The sequence below is a fragment of the Choloepus didactylus genome, chromosome 2 (assembly GCF_015220235.1).
Source record: "Choloepus didactylus isolate mChoDid1 chromosome 2, mChoDid1.pri, whole genome shotgun sequence".
Classification (NCBI taxonomy): domain Eukaryota; kingdom Metazoa; phylum Chordata; class Mammalia; order Pilosa; family Megalonychidae; genus Choloepus; species Choloepus didactylus.
This window is the reverse complement of record NC_051308.1, coordinates 47,244,835-47,263,578: the sequence shown is the minus strand read 5'-3', so window position 1 is coordinate 47,263,578 and position 18,744 is coordinate 47,244,835. Positions and strand designations below refer to the sequence as shown.

General features: G+C 35.0%; 1 protein-coding gene and 1 pseudogene across 3 annotated transcripts in view; one reads left to right on the top strand and one right to left on the bottom strand.

Annotated features, from left to right (window-relative positions):
- Positions 1-18,744, top strand: part of RPS6KC1 (ribosomal protein S6 kinase C1) — a 340,815-nt gene that overhangs the window by 70,769 nt on the left and 251,302 nt on the right. For 2 of the 3 annotated variants that reach the window (XM_037824064.1, XM_037824056.1), the window contains exons 4-5: positions 2,049-2,164; positions 11,670-11,763. In XM_037824064.1, the coding sequence (XP_037679992.1) occupies positions 2,049-2,164; positions 11,670-11,763 (210 nt within the window). Of the gene's footprint in view, positions 1-2,048; positions 2,165-11,669; positions 11,764-18,744 lie in introns of those variants that run through there. The other variant, XM_037824074.1, reaches the window with a different exon arrangement.
- On the bottom strand, positions 6,948-8,417 carry LOC119525382 (annotated as a pseudogene).

Genomic DNA, 18,744 nt, shown 5'->3' with positions numbered 1-18,744 from the left:
TGGGCTTCTTGAAGGCTTGTTTGCCGATGATATAATTGATTGGTAAGGTAGTAGTGTCTTTCATCGTGGATGTGCTGTTGTCATGGGAAGATTGAGTTCAATTTATTTCGTATGAACTGAGAACTAATATAAAAAGAGATTTGGCAGGATAGGTTATATTCTACTTGGTTATTTTCTACACAACTTAAAAAAATACAGAAGTTAATTTCTTTCTCATGGCAGAAGGCCTGGAGGTAGCTTTAGGCATGGCACCTCCACAGTGATTTGCACCTCCAAACTCCTGCCTTGTTACTCTGCCATTTTTAACCTTGTACCTCATGGTCTTTCCTAGAAGGAGAGGGGGACAAAGAAGAAAAGGGAGGAGAGGTCTTTAAAAGAGATTTCTGGGAAACTGCAGTGTAACTTCTATTTGTATGTCATTGACCAGAACTTATTCTATGACTATACCTAATTGCAACGTAAACCAGAAATTATAGTCTTTATTCTGGACTGCTATGGACCCAGTTAAAAATTGGGGATTATTTTACTGAGGAAGAAAGCGAGACTAGATGCTGGGGTAGCAACTGGCATTCTTTGCCATAGTAAATAAAGCATTAATCTGGATGTTAGGAGTCCCGTAATTGACTGACACTAGCTTACTAACTTTTCCTGGGCCCTAGGCTCTTATGGGATGCTGATAAACGTTGCAGATCCTTTCCCTAGAAAAATGTATATGTGTACATATGTTTGAGTATTTGCAGGGTTGTGGTCTCTGAAACCTGTTCATAAACCAGGCCTAGGGTGTTTATGGACCCACAGGTAAGATTTACTGTTAGTGAAAGGTGACAAATGACTTTCTAGGGTAGAATGTTCTTTTTGTTAGACAGTTTTTCTTAGTTTTCATCAGTTCTCTCATAGAGTCAACAAAAGTTTATTAGCATGTTCTGTATGGTAGATACATGATGGTGCTTGAAGAATCAAAGAAACCATAATAATATTAAGTGCTTATGATGTAACTGGCATGGCACTGGGAGCTTTAAGTACAGTTTTTTTTTTACTCCATTTGCAAATGAGGGAATATCTGCCTAATGTTTTACATTGAACTCAGGTCTAATTCCAAACCTTTTTCTTGTTGTAACAATGAAATAGACACTTCATGAGGAACATGAGGTATTTTGAGCTGAAGGTATCTCTGATTCAGTTTCAAATTCTTGCCTTGGGTTATATAACCAGGAATCTCTTTGTCCCCCAGTTTTCTGTTAATACTTTGCAAGGCCACTTTAAATGTTTAAGTATGTGATGAAGTGACTGTTTTGATTTTGTATTTTTAAAATTTATATTGCATTCAGCATGATACATGGCATGTATCAAATGCCAACCTGATTTAAGAGCAGTACAAAATGATCATATTTGAAAATGTCTTATCACCATTCAAATGGTATAGATCATTTTTTGAAATTCTATAAAAACCACCTTTTGTTCACCTTGTGAATAAGAGCTCACTTGTGCTGTGTGCGTTCTCTTTTTTTTATCACAAGCATGCTGTCATATATGCTGACAGCATCACACAGGGAATTTAGCATAAAAACGGTCTGCTTCCAGCTGAGGTTTTTGACCCCACTAATATACAGATGTTCTCATAATTTCCTCTCTTCAGCCCCTTTATAAATCAAAAAAAGTCGAATAGGGAAAATTATGAGTAATTACAGTATTAAATTACTGTAGAAAACCATTTGAGTTCTGTAAAATTCTCTTTTCAACTTTAGTTTCAAATCACAAGTTTCTTTTAAATGGTAAGTTTCTTACATTGATAGGCCTTAGATTATGAATGTACCATTTATTTATTAGTTGTCACCTCTTCCTCTTGTTTTATCAGAAAAATTTTCTTTTGGTGAGAGTGCTGATACCAATTGTAGGGACTGGCTTTGACTCTAGAAGATCTCATAAAGCACAGCAAATAGATGATGGATGGGTCTGTTGCTGCTGCTTTGTACTCTTTGGTCATAAATTATCACAAAACAGTGCTTGATCATTCTTAACCTTAAGTACTGTTTCTTATTTAATTTTAGGACGATTTGATGAAGTTGTTATTGAAGAGAGAAGACAATGTGCTGAAGATCTGCTACAGTTCTCTGCAAATATTCCTGCTCTTTATAACAGTAAACAGCTTGAAGACTTTTTCAAGGTTTGATAGTCTTTCTGAAATATTTTATATTTTATTAAATACTTTTGTTTTCTAATTTGTAAAATGCAAGATTCACTTTTTTAATAGAAAATTTTTCATTTTTTACTAACATAAGTAGAAGTTATATAGTTAAATAACAATGTCTATGGCATGTCTTTTATTTTTAGTAGAGATATATATTAGATTTTGAATTAGTATATAATTTTTAATTGCTGCAGCAAGCTTAGGGATTATCTAATTCATGCCAACCTAATTGAAACAGTTAAAAAAATTACATATTATGAAACAGCAATAGTTACCTTCACTTTTTGAGGTATTGTTCAGTGGCACATATTTCTTTGGGATATAAACCACTGCAAGTTCATATTAAGAGTGTTCTAATTTTACTAATTTGTATAAAGATATAACAAAAATGGACACTGTACAGTTTTACAGAGGTAGGCTAGTTCAAATTATATTACCTGAGATCATTGGACTAGTAGTGTTCTAAGTTTCTTGACATGCAATATTTTAATTTTAAGTCCTTTATCATTTTTGATATTTTTCTAATTTATTTTGAACTGAATCTGTGGAAGTTGTCAGTTAATATCATTGTCTTTATCACATTTTTCTTATTGTATTTATTGGCCTTCTAGAAAAAGCAAGGTAATTGTCTCATAATTGTTTTTTTCCCTCTTTTACTAAAAATCCACTCACTGTATAAAATCTTAGAGCACATAACCAGGAAGGATATGAGCAGTGGCATTTTTAATTTTCCTGGTGCTTGTGGATCTAGAAAAGGAATATTTTAATGAGCTATTTTAGTTTACTGAAGAGAATTGATTTTTTGAAAGATATTACAAAAAATAATGGAAAAACTTGTAGTGACAATGAGTCCCGCTGATTGATCTTGCTACCCAGGTTTTCATCACTCTGCAAACTAGACTGAGATCAGTAGTTTGTTTTCATGTAAACCAATGCATTTCTTAAGGATAAAGGGTCAAGTCAAACTGATACAGTATTTAACTCTTTGCTATTCTCTATTATCATTCTTTCTATTTGGCAGTGAGTCTGTGCTTATAGAAAAAGGTGTTAGTATTAAGCAAGAAGAATACTGCTTCTTAGAAATTCTGAAAGGTGGTCATGCAAATTAATACATGATATAGGACTGAAAAATCAGTTTAGGGATTATGGATGTGAGATTTTAGATTCTAAGCAATTTAAATAGAAATGATTTGTTCATTCTATTTCTTTTAAATCTGGGAATTCCTGATTGTAATTGCTGCTGGAAGACACTTGTTTTTCAGGCTTTGGGAAATAAGAAACAAAAGACGAGGAAGAAAAGATTGTGCAGTTTAAGAGAAGCCATGCTAATCTTAGAAAATATTTTAGAACTATCTTAATCAGTGTGCAGGTCAGGAGAGGGTACTGATCTAAGAATATAACAGCAGTGGTATTCAGTCTCTTTAAATTGTGATAAGAAAATATGGTCTTTCGGGGTTATTTAGCTGCAAATAAATAAGTAAATAAATAAATTCATTAATTAATTCAATATTAGCTTAACAAGAAAGGAATTTATTTGTCTCATCCAAGAAGTCTGAGTGAGGAAAGCAGTTCAGGCTGGTACAGAAGCTCAGTGATGTCACCAGGGACCTGCATAGCTGGGTGAGAGTGGGCCAGAAGAAACATGCCAGCTTTTAAAAGCTTTCCCAGAAACTCTACCTAGAGATAGTTCCTTTTTATATTTTATTGGCCAGAAGTGGGTCACTTGACTACCTCTAACTTCAGAGGAGTTTGAGAAGGTGGTTTTTTTTAGCTCTCTAGGTCCGGATCAAGGAAGAAGGCAGAGGAAATTGATGGGAGGAGAGGTTTTTGGATAGCCGATCTGCAGGGTGTGCCACAGTAACAAAGTTTTTTTCTTTGTCGAAGCACTGATAATCCACATGCATATGACCATATAGCTATTTGATTAGGTTGACTTATTTTTTTTTTAACATACACAAGAATAGAAGGAATAGCTTAATGAATCTCCATTACCCAGCTTCCGTGCTTTGCCAGTCTTTTTTCTTCTGTTAATGAAAATAGATGAAATTTTTTTCTTCTGCCCTATACTCTTTGCTGGTTATTTATTGTTTTTATAGTTTTGTTGAATTTATATACCTTAAAATTCACTAATTGTAAATGTACAATTCAGTGACTTTGAGGATATTCATAGAATTGTGCAACTATCACCACTATCCAATTTTAGAACATTTCCGTCACCTCAACAAGTTCTTCCATGCCTGTTTGTAGGCAATTTCTCCTTTCCCATTCCTGGACCTGGGCCACAATTGATCTGTTAACTCTGTATAGATGTGTCTTTTCTGGACATTTCACATACATGGAATCATACAATTTATGGTCTTTTGTTTTACTCCTTTTATTTAGTATAATGTTTATGAGCCCTATCCATTTTATAGAATGTATCAGTATTCCATTCCTTTATGTTTCTGAGTAGTATTCCATTATGTAGATTATACATTGACAAAAAGATGAGCATTTGGATTGTTTCTAGTCTTGGCTGTTATGAATAATGCTGCTGTGAACATCTGTGTTCAAATCTTTGTGCCAATATATGTTTTCATTTCTCTTTTTCCTCATTTCCTGAGGAGTGGAATTGTCTTACAGATTTATGTTTAACTTTTTAAAAAACTGCCAAACAGTTTTCCAAAGTGACTTTACCATTTTTACATTCCTACCAGCAATGATGAAGTTTCCAGTTCCTCTACAACCTCTCCAACACCTGGTATTGTCTGATTTTTTTTAATTTTTATTTTTTTATTATAGCCATTCTAGTTGGTGTTTAGTGATACCTCATTGTAGTATTAATTTCATTTTCCCTAATGGCTAATGATGTTGAGCATCTTTTCATGTGCTTATTAGCCATTCATATATCTTTGGTGAATATTGAAATCTGCCCTTCTTTTCCATCCTTTTTTTATTAGAGAAATTGTAGGTTTATAGAAAAATCACGCAAAAAGCACGGAATTCCATAATAAACACCCCACCCCCCTTCCACAATTTTCCCTATTATTAGCATTTTGCATTTTTGTGGTACTTCCGTTACAATTGCATTGTTATGACTGAATAATACTCCATTGTATGCACATACCACATTTTGTTTATCCATTCATCTGTTAACGGACACTTGGGTTGCTTACATCCTTTGGCAATTGAGAATAATGCTATGAGCATAAGTGTGCAAGCATCTGTTTGAGTCCCTGCTTTCAATTATTTTGAGTATAAACCCAGAAGGGGGATTGCAGGATCATATGGAAATTCTATATTTAATTTTCTAAGGAGCTGCCAAACTGTTTTCCACAGTGGCTGCACCATTTTACATTTTCATTAACAATGTATGAGTGTTCTTATTTCTATTTTCTTTTTTTTTTTAATAGCAGCCAGTCTAGTGAGTGTGAAATGGTATCTCATTGTAGTTTTGATTTTGCATTTACCTAATGGCTAATGATGTTGAACATCTTTTCATGTGCTTATTGACCATTTAAAAAATCTTCTTTGGAGAAATGACTATTCAAGTCTTTTGCCCATTTTTTAATTGGATTGTATGTCTTTTTGTTGTTGAGTTGTAGGATTTCTTTACATATTCTGGATATTAAATCCTTGTCAGATATGTGGTTTCCAAATCTTTTCTCCCATTCTGTAGGTGGTCTTTTTACTTTCTTGATTAAATCCTTGGAAGCAAGAAAGTTTTATAGTTTGATGACATCTCATTTATCTATTTTTTTTCTCTTGAGGTGCATACATTTGGTGTAAATTCCAAGAAACCATTGCCTTACACGTGGTCCTGAAGATACTTCTCTATGTTTTCCTATAGTAGTTTTATAGTTTTAGTTGTTTTATTTAGGTCTTTGATCCATTTTGAGTTAATTTTTGTATATGGTGTGAGGTAGGGGGGCCTCCTTCACTCTTTTGCATATGGATATTCAATTTTCCCAGCACCATTTGTTGAAGAAACTATTCTTTTCCCTTTGAGTAGCTGTGGCATCCTTGTAAAAAATCAGTGTGCCATATTTGAGGGTTTATTTCTGAACTTTTAATTTGATTCTGTTGGTCTGTATGTCTGTCCTTGTGCCAGTACCATGCTATTTGGTTTCCTGTAGCTTTGTACCAAGTTTTAAAGTTGGGACATGAGAGACCTCCAACTTTGTTCTTTTTCAAGGTTTTGATCCCCATCATTTTTGAAGGATAGTTTTACTGGATATAGAAATTTTTTTTTTTTTTTTTTTTTTTGTTAAAAACATTTTATTGCTACAAAGGGAAGCATAATCACAAAAAGCTTTCAAACATATCAACACAAATTACTATTCAATGTCCAATGCAGTAAAAAAAAATACACAGCACAAAATACTTGCCCAATTTATCTCTTCTAGGGTAAGCATTCAAAAAATAAATGCACACTTGAATATTACTCCCCAAAGCAGCATTTAAGTTCAAATGATTAGAACAGATATACTAAGAATACACATCTATTATTCTTAACACCAATAAAGTAATAAAAATTAAGCTTAAAAATTATACAAACAATTTATCAGATCTAAGTTTGGTAGCTATAAAAACTAAACTAAAATAGTTTTACCTTCATTTTATTAAACAAATTGCAAACATTGAGAAATCATATTAAACAAATTTTAATGTTTGGAATGCATGCAACATCGGTGTTATTTTAAGTTGATAAAATTTTTACCCTTTTCCAGATTAGCACAGAAATTTAAAGCTCTTTTTAAACCTGACCAATATCTTATATTTAATTTTCTTCAGGCTGGTCAATATACAAGTGACCAGGCTCTTCCTCTGTTTCTTCCCCCACTCCCTCTACTTGCCCCACTCGCTCTGCTTCCCCCACTCCTCCTACTTCCCCCACTCCTCTGACTCCCCCTATTCCCTCTACTTCGCCTCTCTCCACATCCCCAACTCCCTCTACTTCCCCCATTCCTGCTACAACCCCCAACCCCTCCATTTCCCCTACTCCCTCTATTTCACCCTCTCCCTCTACTCCTCCAACTTCCTCTACTTCCTCCACTTCCCCCTCTCCCTCTACTTCTTCTTCATCCTCTTCCTCCTCTTCTTCTTCAATAGGTTCATCAGTCTTTTCATCTTCCTCCTCATCTCCTTCTATTTGCTGATCCTGAGAATGATCTTGAATTTCAAACGGATTCTCACCCTTAACAAAACTTTCATATCGTGCTTTCACTATTGGATTATTTAAAATGCTTGTAGCAGTCTCTCTTTTTATTTGTTCTTTATAAGCCTGCCTGCCTTTGATATGGTCAGGAGATTTTAAGTGCTGCTGAACTGTACTATGTAAAGCAGGGATATACACACTGCAGGCACTACAGTGAACAGTCTCTACTTTCATCATGTGATCATCTGCAGTAACACCTTCCATAACATCTTTTTCAAGTATTTTATTTGCTTCTGTTTGACTATTTGTCTGTTGCTTACGGATAGAAGTTTTCTTGAATTTATTCACCATACATTCATGCAAAAACTCCATAACTACTTTATCAAATTTGGTTTGTTTCTGAATGTGATCTAATGTCTCCTGGTGTGAAGAACTTTCCAGATGCAGTTCAATATCTTTTTCTTCAAATGTTCGAAATTTACAAAATGAACATGTGAATGCCATTCTGTAACCATCTCCATATTTCTCACTGTTTTTTTCTCTTCTGCGCCTTTGTTTTTTGCGTCGAGCCTCAGTTCATCGTTTTTCTTCTTCTTCATTCTTAGGATCAGTTTTTGTGGGTGATTTGCTGAGGCTCATCTTCTCCATGGGTTTTGCTAGCTTGGGTTTCTTGATAAAGGTTCTGCCAGGTTTATTAAATGGCTGCATCATTTTTCTCTTTATTCCTCTTGCTGCAGCAACTGCCACATTGGTAGGCTTGTTTTGATAGTCAACAACAATTCCAGGTCTATGAATGCTTCCAAAATCACCCATATGCTGCTACCTCCGCCACCACCACTGTGATTGTCCAAGCCATATGAGTGGTTTAGGTAGGAGTCCATGGATCTTTGACCCCCATAGGATCCCTGGCCATAGTCACGATCCATCCCATTAAAGCCCTGGTAAGTATTCCTGCAAGCCGAGTGTGTGTAATCGTCCTCGAAGTCCATGGCGGAGACTCGGAGCCAACGACCTCGGCAGCGCTGGGCTGAGCTGTGGCCAGCAGCGAGCGCCCACGACCTGCAATTCCACACCAACAGTGCGTCCGACAGAAAGCGTAACCACCCGCCCGGGAGACGCAGCCACAGTCTGGATATAGAATTTTTGCTTGATAGTTAATTTCTTTCAGCATTTTGAATGTCACTCTAATGCCTTCTGTCCTCCAATGATTTTAATGAGAAGTCAGCTATTAATTGTACTATGGTCCAGTGTGCTTGATGAGTCTTTTCTATTGGTGCTTTCAGAATGTTGTCTTTGTCTTTCAAAGTTTGTTTTTTGTGTCCATGTGATATTCTCTTTGTGTTTATCCTACTTGGAGTTCATTTACCTTCTTGAATATGTAGTTTAATGTTTTTCATCAAGTTTTAAAAGGTTTCTACTCTCATCTCTTAATATTTTTTCTTTCCCTTTCTCTGTCTCTTGTTTACTTTTAGGACTCCCATTACACAGCTTAATAGTGTCCCTTAGGTCTCTCTGATTCTCTTTATCTTTCTTCAGTCTTTAAAAAAAATCTCTGATTTTCTGACTGGCTGTTTTCTATTGAGCTTCAAGTTCATTGATTCTTGTTTCTTTTCAAATATGTTGTTTAGCTCCTCTAGTAAATTTTGATTTTGTTACTGTACTTTTCAATTTTAGAATTACCATTTGGTTCTTTTTTTAAAAAAATGAGATATAGTTCACATAACATAAAATTCACCCTTTTAAAATGTACAGTTCAGTGTTTTTTGGTATATCCAAAATGTTTTGCGACTATCACTACTGTATAATTCCAGAATATATTCATCACTCCAAAAAGAATCCTGTACCCATGGGCAGTTACTCCTTATTTCCTCTTTCCCCAACACCTGACAATTACTAATCTAATTTTTGACTCTAAGGATTTCTCTATTCTGGACATTTCTTATAAATGAGTAATAAAATACTTGGCTTATTGGATCTGGCTACCTTCACATAGCATGTTTTCAAGATTCATCCATGTTGTAGCATGTATCAGTACTTAGTTACTTTTTATGGCTGAATAATATTCCATTGTGTGGATAAGGACTTATCAGACTTTGTCCATTCATAAGTTGATGGGCATTTAGGTTGTTTCCACCTTAGGCTATTACGAATAATGCTGCATTTTAAAAATAATTTTTATTTATTTATATTCTCTATTTTATGAGTCATAGTCGTCATACTTTCCTTTAACCATTTAATCATGATTTCCTTCAGTTCTTTGAACATAAGTATAATAGTTGCCTTGAAGACTTGGCTTTCTGAGTCCAAAATGTTGGCCCCCTAAAGAGGTAGTCTATTGACCACTTTTTTCCTTTGTATGAGTCACACTGTCTTGTTTCTTTGCATATGTCATAATTTTTTTCTGTTGAAAACCTGGAATTTCAGATTATCTTATAGTAACTCTCGGTGTTTTGTTTTGTTTTGTTTCCTTTGAACATTATTGTTGCCTTTTTGTCTGTTTCTTTAGTAACATGTCTGGATTAAATTTGTGGAATAAATTACACCTGTGGTGTACAACTGCTGATATCTACTCATTTTTTAAAATTAAAATTTTATTTTTAAGCCTGGCATGTAGGAGTTATCCTGTATCACTGTAGTTTAGTCATCAGCCATTGATAGATCATCACTTGTACTTAAGCACCTGTGCCATTAAATGCTTCCCCTTGATAGTTCTTTATGTATTTTCAAAATTCAGGCAGTTTTGAAGTCTGTCCTGGCTTTTACTTTCCTCCAGAGTCTCTCACATTTCCTCATGGTCTGCCAGGTATTTGTGAATAGCTTTGTCCCTTTTTGGTCTCTCCTGTGTAAATGGGCAGAGAACTTATAAAGACCCCTCCTCCCCCACCATGGCTTTGTTATTTTCTGGATCTCCTTGCTAAATTTCTGGCTAATGTGCCAATCATCTGCTGACTACATATTCATACTAGCTGAACCATTGTTCCTCCCTGTTTGTTTGGCACTGGATCACATGTGTTTATTGGTGAAAGTTTGCTGTGGGATTTTTTCCTGTGCTTCAATCCAAATCAAGTCAGCCCCCTCTGGAATTGAATCTGCTATTTTTGACGACTTACCCTGTTATTATATAATAATTACCATTCCACCTTAGCTAGAATGGGGGAAGGGAAGGACCTCAGGCAAGAACACCATGGACTCCCACAGTTCTTGCTTCAGGCTTAGTGGTTTTTCATGAGCAACTACTTCTTCAGCTGCTTTATGCTTTTCATCTATTTGCAGAGCCCTCAAGTGTTTGTGTTTTAGAATTTTTTTTTTTTAGAATTTTCTCCAGTTTTAACATTGCTTTCTTGGGGGAGGATTTGCTGTAGTACTCACTCCACCATACTAGAATTCCTTCCCCCTTGATTGACTTTTTTTTTTTGATTCAATTTTATTGAGATATATTCACATACCGTACAGTCATCCGCAGTACACAGTTTTTCACAGTATCATCATATAGTTGTGCATTTATCACCACAATCAATATTTGAACATTTTCATTACTTCAGAAAAAAAAAAAAGAATGAAAATAAAAACATCCCATCTCCCTATCCCCTCCTATTATTCATTTAATTTTTGGCCCCATTTTTCTACTCAACTATCCGTACACTGGATAAAGGGAGTATAAGCCACAAGGTTTGCACAATCACACAGTCACACTGTGTAAGCTATATAGTTACATAATCGTCTTCAAGAATCAAGCTACTGGGTTGCAGTTCAACAGTTTCAGGTATTTCCTTCTAGCAGTGGATGGTCACATTCAGAAATTAATTTTATATTTATTTTCTATATCTTTAAAATGTTTCTCTTTGACATTTAATTTAATATTAATTTAAAAATATTATAAATTTATTTAGTTCTATATGCATTATATAGAAGTGGTTTTCAAACTTAAGTGGCTTCTGGGCTCATGTAAGGTGCTGTGTGATATGTTGTAGCTTATAACTTGTTAAAACTAAATAACTTTCTGATGGATTCCATCATTTATTTGCTAGTTAAAATGTCCAGTTACTAAAGATGCTAAACAATATTCTTTAGCTGGTATTTTTTCTTCCTTGTTATATTTTTTCCTTCTGTGTTATGTTTATGAGTACTTTTGATAGATTTAAAATAATATGCTTTTTAAACACTGCACATTTTATTATAAACATAATGTTCCTATTGATTTTAAAAAAAGCAATTTTAAGCTAGTTTAATATCTTTCTGTAGTATAATCTGTAAACAGTTGAGCTGACTATGGTTCATTTATTATCGATATTTTATTCTTGTACTCTTAGTGACAATGAAACACAATTACTCTGATCTTTTTAGGGTGGAATAATTAATGATGGTTCTGAATTGATTGGTCCTGCTGAAGCTTATTCGGATTCCCTCATTGATAGCTTTCCTGAGTGTAGTACGGAAGGTAGGAGATTTTAATTGTTTTGCATTTCAATGGTTTTGATTATAGAAGACTATAAATCATATCTGGATTACTAAAAATCACATGGGCATAGGAATAGGAGAGCATTTCATTGATTTTAAGATATTCTTTTTTTCTTCACATTTTAACGTCATTGATTGGAGTGCATCTTACAGTTGATATCTTACATTTAATTGGCAACTTTTTTCCTTTCTTAGTGATATGTAAAGTAATGATTCATTCCACAATTAATGACATCTTTGATTTGATGAAATGTGATAAAATGAGTAGTTTAGAATTTGTATTGCCTAGTATAAGACCATCTTGCTAAAGTTTATTTGGCAGTATTACTGCTTTGGTTTTAGACAATATTAGAACTGGTTTTAAAGGTTTAGTCTTTTTCCCAGAAAGAATATACCTTGGGCAGTTTTAGTGTTTTGATTCATTTTTTAATAATATCAGTCTAAAGCAAAACAATTTTTGTACTTTTAGTTTAATTCAGACATGCTTGATCTCTTGATTTATTCCTCTATTAAGTTTTGTTCAAATTTCTATGAAGATGTAAAATGTATACATTTTTGTCTTTTGGATTTCTTTTGCTAGTTTCCTTCCAGGAAAGATTGTTAATTACCAGGGAAGATTATTATGGTGGTTTGGAGCAGTGTGACCCCCCCAAAACATGTTCTTAAACTTAAACCATACCTTTGGGCATTGTTAGTAGGATCTTTGGATGAGGTTACTTTGGTTAGGGTGTGACCTAACTCAGTCAAGATGGGTCTTGGTCCTGTAAGCAGAATGAAATTCAGACACAGAGAGAGAACAGCCACGGGGAGCAAGAAGCTGAAGGTTATTGGAACCCAGAAGAGAAGGGAGAGGCCAGGAGAGGCTGCCATGTGCATTACCCTGTGAGAGAGGTGCCCAGGACCAAGGGTCACCAGCTGCCAGCTTCAGAACGGGAAGAAAGCACTGCCTTGATGATACCATGATTTGGACTTTTTGTTAGCCTTAAAGCCATCAGCATTGTTTAAGCCAATACATTACATGATATTTACTTGAGCAGTCTTGAAAACTAAAATAGATTTTGATACCAAGAGTGGGGTGCTGCTATTACAAGTAGCAAAAACTTGAAAATGGCTTTGAAATTGGGTAATGGGTTGATGCTGGAAAAATTGTGAGGTGCTTGATAAAAAAGGCCTAGATTACTTTGAAGAAGCTGTTGGTAGAAATTTGGTACTAAATGTACTTCTAAAGAGGCCTTAGAAGGAAATGACAAATGTCTTATTGGAAACAGGAAGAAAGGCAGTCCTTCTTTTAAAGTATTGGAGAAGTTGGTGGTGGATGGAAGGCAGAACTTGAAAGCAGTGAATTTGGATATTTGGCTGAGGAGATTTCCCAGCTAAGTGTGGAAAATGCAGCCTGGTTTTTCTTTGCAGCTTACAGTGAAATGCAAGATGAAAGGAACAAGCTGAAAACTGAACTCTTGAGCACAAAGAAGCCAGAAAATGATGGTTTGGAAAATTCTGAGCCTATTCAGATAGTGTGCTCTGAGACTACGGCCAGAAGCGGACCTCCCTGAACTTCTGGAAAGCTAGTCCTCGGAGAACAGGGCTCCCTGTGAGGGTGTGACTGAACATGGACCCAGTTTGCCATTTCAGTGGAAGTCAGGATTGGAAATTCCAGTTATGCAGGAAGGATCTGTGGAAAGTTCTTTTGTTTGATGGTTTGGATCCCAGTGAACTGCATGCAAAGCTAACAATTTTTTTGTGAAATTTGTATGAGCAGAACCACTGCTAGCATGTACTGATACTGGCAGAGAAGGACAAGTTAAAAGAAGAATGACTTCAAGGGCAGACCCATGGAAGCTGAGGTCTGGACTAAAGATAGCTCTGTGGGCCGAGAGCGGGCCCACCCATGTGTGTGCTAAGGGCAGTCCACCCTGGTTGATCAGATTTTGTACTTAGGATTGTTTCTGAAATGACTTAAGGCTTTTGGGGTGTTGTGATGGCATGAATGTATTTTGCATTTAGAAAGAACATGTCTTTTTGGGGTCCAAAGGGTGGACTGTGGTGGTTTGGAACTATCTGTACCCTGTAAAAATATATTCTTAAACTTAATCCATTCCTGTGGGTATAAATCCATTGTAAGTTGGACCTTTGGATGAGGTTACTTTGGTTAGGGTATGAGCTAACTCAATCAAGATGGGTATTGGTTCTATTGCTGGAGTTCTTTATAAGCAGAATGGAATTTAGACACAGAGAGAGAAGAGCCACAGGGAGCAAGAAGCTGAAGGTCAGCAGAACCTGGAAAAGAAGGGAGAGGCCAGGAGAGGCTGCCATGTGCATTGTTATGTGATAGAGATATTTAGGACCAAGCATCAATGGCAGCCAGCCCCAGAGCAGGAAGAAAGTATCGCCTTAATAATGCCTTGATTTGGACTTTTTCCTAGCCTCAAACAATGAGCTAATAAATTCTCATTGTTTAAGCCAACCCTTTGCATGGTATTTGCTTGAACAGTGAAGAAAACTAAACCAATTAAGGAATTAAAAAGAGCGATTAGAGGACATGGGTTGAGTGTGTGTGTGTGTATGTTTTCTAAAAAAGAAAATACAAGATTTGTTCACAGTGGCTTAGATTTGATTTATATGAAGATAAAATAATAAATATTTCTTGATTTTTTCATGAGTAAAGATTGATGGCAGAGGAGGTTGTCTTGTGACTCTAACATGAGAGGTAGTCATAATCATATTGCAGTGATGTTTTTGTGAGTGTATGTAATGACGTCATATTTCCAATGTCATATATGTTGTATATACTGATGCCAAACTGACACAGATCTGTTCATGTAAATTCCTGTATTGATTTGGTAGGAGCAGTAAGTTCCCATGCATTGTGTTAGCTGATGTACTTATTTATTTTTTTCTTTTGGTGCTACCATTTTGAGGAGTGATTAGTTAGCCTTTTATTGTTTTTCATGGTCACTCCCATTGATTTAAAATCAACGTATGTTAATTTGAACCTAGTATTCTTTGCATGGGGGCCACATGCCCAGAGGTCTCCATTGGTCCTCAGTGCCTTTGACTCCATCCTGATTCTTTCAATCTCATAGAAAAACATTGTTGCCAGTAATTTTAGTTTAAAATCTGGCATGTTTTTTGAGAAAAATATCAATTCTCTCTGACCTGTTTTGATCTAAAATTCTTGCTAGGCTTTGGAAAATGTAGTCCATCTTTGGGAGACCAGTGTGATTTTTTTTCTAGAACTGCTTTCCTTGGAAGGTGACTTTTCTGGGATAATGTCATCTGGCTGTTGGTTTGAGAGGTTCCTTACTCTTTAGAAAGAGGGCAGAGTGTTTTCTCTCTGCAGAATTCACTGACTGTGACATCCAATAAAGGACAAGTAGATAAATTAGAAAGTTTGTAGGAGAGTATTTAATGAGAAATATAGTTTTTAAAAAAGCAGAATATTTCTTTGATCTCTATTTGATTTTTGATACAGAAATTGGAGATTGTATGATTTGGGAGTGATTATATTCTTGTGATATCCATAATAAGCCTTTATTAATAGGTGGAAGTCAGCCAGGGTGAGAGAAGGGTGTATCACGAGCCTGTTCTAGTATAAGGTAATCATGTATGTCCTTTGCTGTAGTCTAGGACAAATAAGAGAGGAGCATTATCATCGGGAATGACTTCTTGAGATAGTGTTCTAAAATATGGAAGGCTGTTCAGGGTAAAGAGGTAGCTGTATTAATGTTAAAGGAGATTTGACTAAAGCTAGGATGAGCATGTAATTTTTTGCCCGTATTGGGATATATCTGAGAATTAAAGAGGATGCTATTAATAATCACATCAAGACAACAAATATAAACTAGGACTGTGTTGGGCAAACAGCTCTGAGTCACCCTGTCTAAAGCAGTTGTTTCAGAGTTTATCTTTGAAATTTTGAAAAGATGGATTTTCCTTGGAAGGATTTATTTTTTAGGAATGTGCTTCTTATAAGGATGCAGGAACACAGAAAAAGACTGACACCTTAAAGTAACACTGGCGTTTTGTCTTGTCAGTGCACAGTTTAGTTTTTCAACATTACCATCTCTAAAACACACCGTGGTCCACGAAGAATGAAAAAGTATGGAACTGGAAATGCTGTTAATTCTTATGTTTTTTTCCCTCCCTTTCAAAGCCTTCATGCTGTGCTAATTAATCCTGCTGAAAGACACCTCATTGACAAATACAGATAGATCAGTTTCATACAGCTTGCAAATTCATTGTCATTTGAGAGGGGAAAATGGCTTTTAAATATCATGATATTGTCTGACGTAATGGCCGAGTGGAAGATTTACTCATACCGAAAGGTTTTCAAACCCCAGAGACAACTAAGAGAGAGGGCATCTGGGAGCCAAAGAGCAGGAAAACCAGCAAGTCAGTCAAGCCCCACAGGTATGCAGTAAAATGGAGGGTTGTTGAAGGATTTGGATGGTAAATGCTTGTGGTTTGGATTTAGAGTTAAAATGTGAGGAGATGATTCATTCCGTAACAACTCTTCTGAGTGTAGTGTTTTAAATGGTGTTTTGGTGATAGATTGTAATTTTTCATACTTGTGATATGATTTGCCAATTCAGTGAGCCATAGGGCAAATCTTAATATATAGTCTGCTGTTTCAAGGTTCTTGAGTTAGAATGACAGGGCAAGTATACCACTTCTCAGAGAAGAGATGTAGAAGCTAAGTAATCATTATTTCTGTTATTACCTTAAAAATATAATCAACAGGTCATTGTTTACCTTGAAATAAAAGTTTTTTGAAGAAAACATAAAGATCTGGATTTCTTTTTTTTTTTTTTTTAATTATAAGTATTTTACAGTGCATTGGAATAGAGGAAACCCAGGGTTCATAAACCAATTATTCAATGATTAACTGGTAAATATATTTTGTTTAATGTGACACTGAAAATTAAGAAATTATTCAGTAGATTTTTAGACAAAAAGTTAATATTTTATATTTTATCTTCTTTTTCAAAGAAATTAAATATTTTCCTCAAAGATGAGAGAAGTTTTAAGTGGTTGTTAATGTCTTATTTCCAATTTAAACCCCTATCTCATTGTTGAATTAATCTTAACTATGAAATTAGGGTGACATTTGTGAGAACCTGGACACAAATGGGGTTTGGAAATTGAGCTTCTTGACATGTTTCTCCTCATCTGTTGACCTATTTGAAGGTTGTTGCTTTAATGCCATGCCTGCCTCAATATCGGAGTCTTTGATGTTAGTATGTTCTCATCTGGTAACCTGGGTCATTTGCTTCTCCTAATACATTACTTGAGTTTCTTTGCAGTTTTGGGAGGAACATTTTCCAGGTGCATACATTAAGTAAGAGAAAATCATTAGGTGATCAAAACCATGAATACAAACTGAGAGATTAGTTTCTTATATGTAGCAGATCTTAAGAAAGAATATTTTTAAAGGTCTCCTGGAGTAGCAAAATCTAGTATGTTTGTTTTTTTTGCCTGTAAATTGTGGATTAAGAACTCCCCAAGTGCTCCTTGTGACAATTATAGAGCCAAGAAATACATTAGGCTGTCTCGAATTAGCCATTTAAAGTAAATGAAGTTGTATTTTTTTAGGGTAGTGTTTTATTGCTACTCTTGTAAGTGGTGTCTTAAAATCACTTGTCCATGATTTGGTAATAATTATTTTCCTTATGTAAGACAAGCATGAAGATTGCAATTAGGCTGTGTTAGATTGAATGGTGTTGGTTATATTTAAAACACTGAGGGCAGGGACTAGTTGGAAAGGTGTATAGTTATTTAAGTTTGGAAAAAATTCTTCTGCATCAAAACTACTATTTATTTTCTTTTTGTTGTTTTAAGTTGATGCTTTGAGACAGGATCATTTTGACAAAGAATATTCTTCAGCTGATTGTAATTAATAGCATACATATATTTTAAACACAAATTCAAAGTCTATGCACTGCATCATATAGTGTAAGATGACAAAATATACAAAGTCTAATTAAAAGTAATTTAAATTTAAAGTTAAATTTAGTGTAAATGTCCACTAGGTGGCACCATGAGAACTCCAAATCTCCTTGTTGCTGGGCTAATTGTAGGCCCACATATATTTTTAGAGACTATATTGCTTACTCAGCTTGAAGAAATTCCTTTTTTCTCTTATATGTTTATCTACTCATCTTTATTTTATTCGCTGTTCTCTATTAATTGAATTTGCTTGATTAGGGAGCTTAAAATAAATAGGAAAAAAGAACAAGTCATTACTCTCAAGATGAGCATAATTGAGACTGTATTAGTATATTTATATATGCATAGAAAACTAATGATACAAATGATATAAATACTGACTCTTAAAAGCCCTAACACTGTTAAGGCCCTGGTGGGGCAAATAACAAATAATTCATGATAAGTCATGGGAATGAGAGTTTCAGAGTGGAGGGAACATTAGGAATGATATAGTTAAGTCCCTTATTTTACAATTAAAAATTGGAATTTCAGAGAGGTTAAGCCATGTTTCTAAGATGTTCCAGGTATTCAATTACAATTACAGAACTATATTTTCAATGAGGAGATGTAATTTTATGGAGAGGAGGCAGTAAGAGTAGTGTTTAGTAGAGGTTGTTCAGTGTGAGCTACTTGGGTGCTGGTAAGAGGTTTGATTTCCTGCAGCCCAGAGAACGTTCTGGAGAGTAGCAGAATAAAAAGTTCGTTAGATGAGAAAGGAAGTCAATTGGTAGCTCTTTATTGATCATAAGATAATTGTTTTAGGGTTTATAGTGGTGATCGATGTGTTGTTTTCCAAGCTTATTTTCTTTTTGATCAAGTATATAGTATTCTGATACTCTTTACATAAATTTTCAAAGGTGAAGCATAGACATGTTCCAAGGACAAGTGCAGAAAGGTTAACTAGCATCAAGTTTTAGATTTAGGTGTTCACTTAAAATCATATTTATAAGAGCTTGTTTCTTAATGGAGACTGACG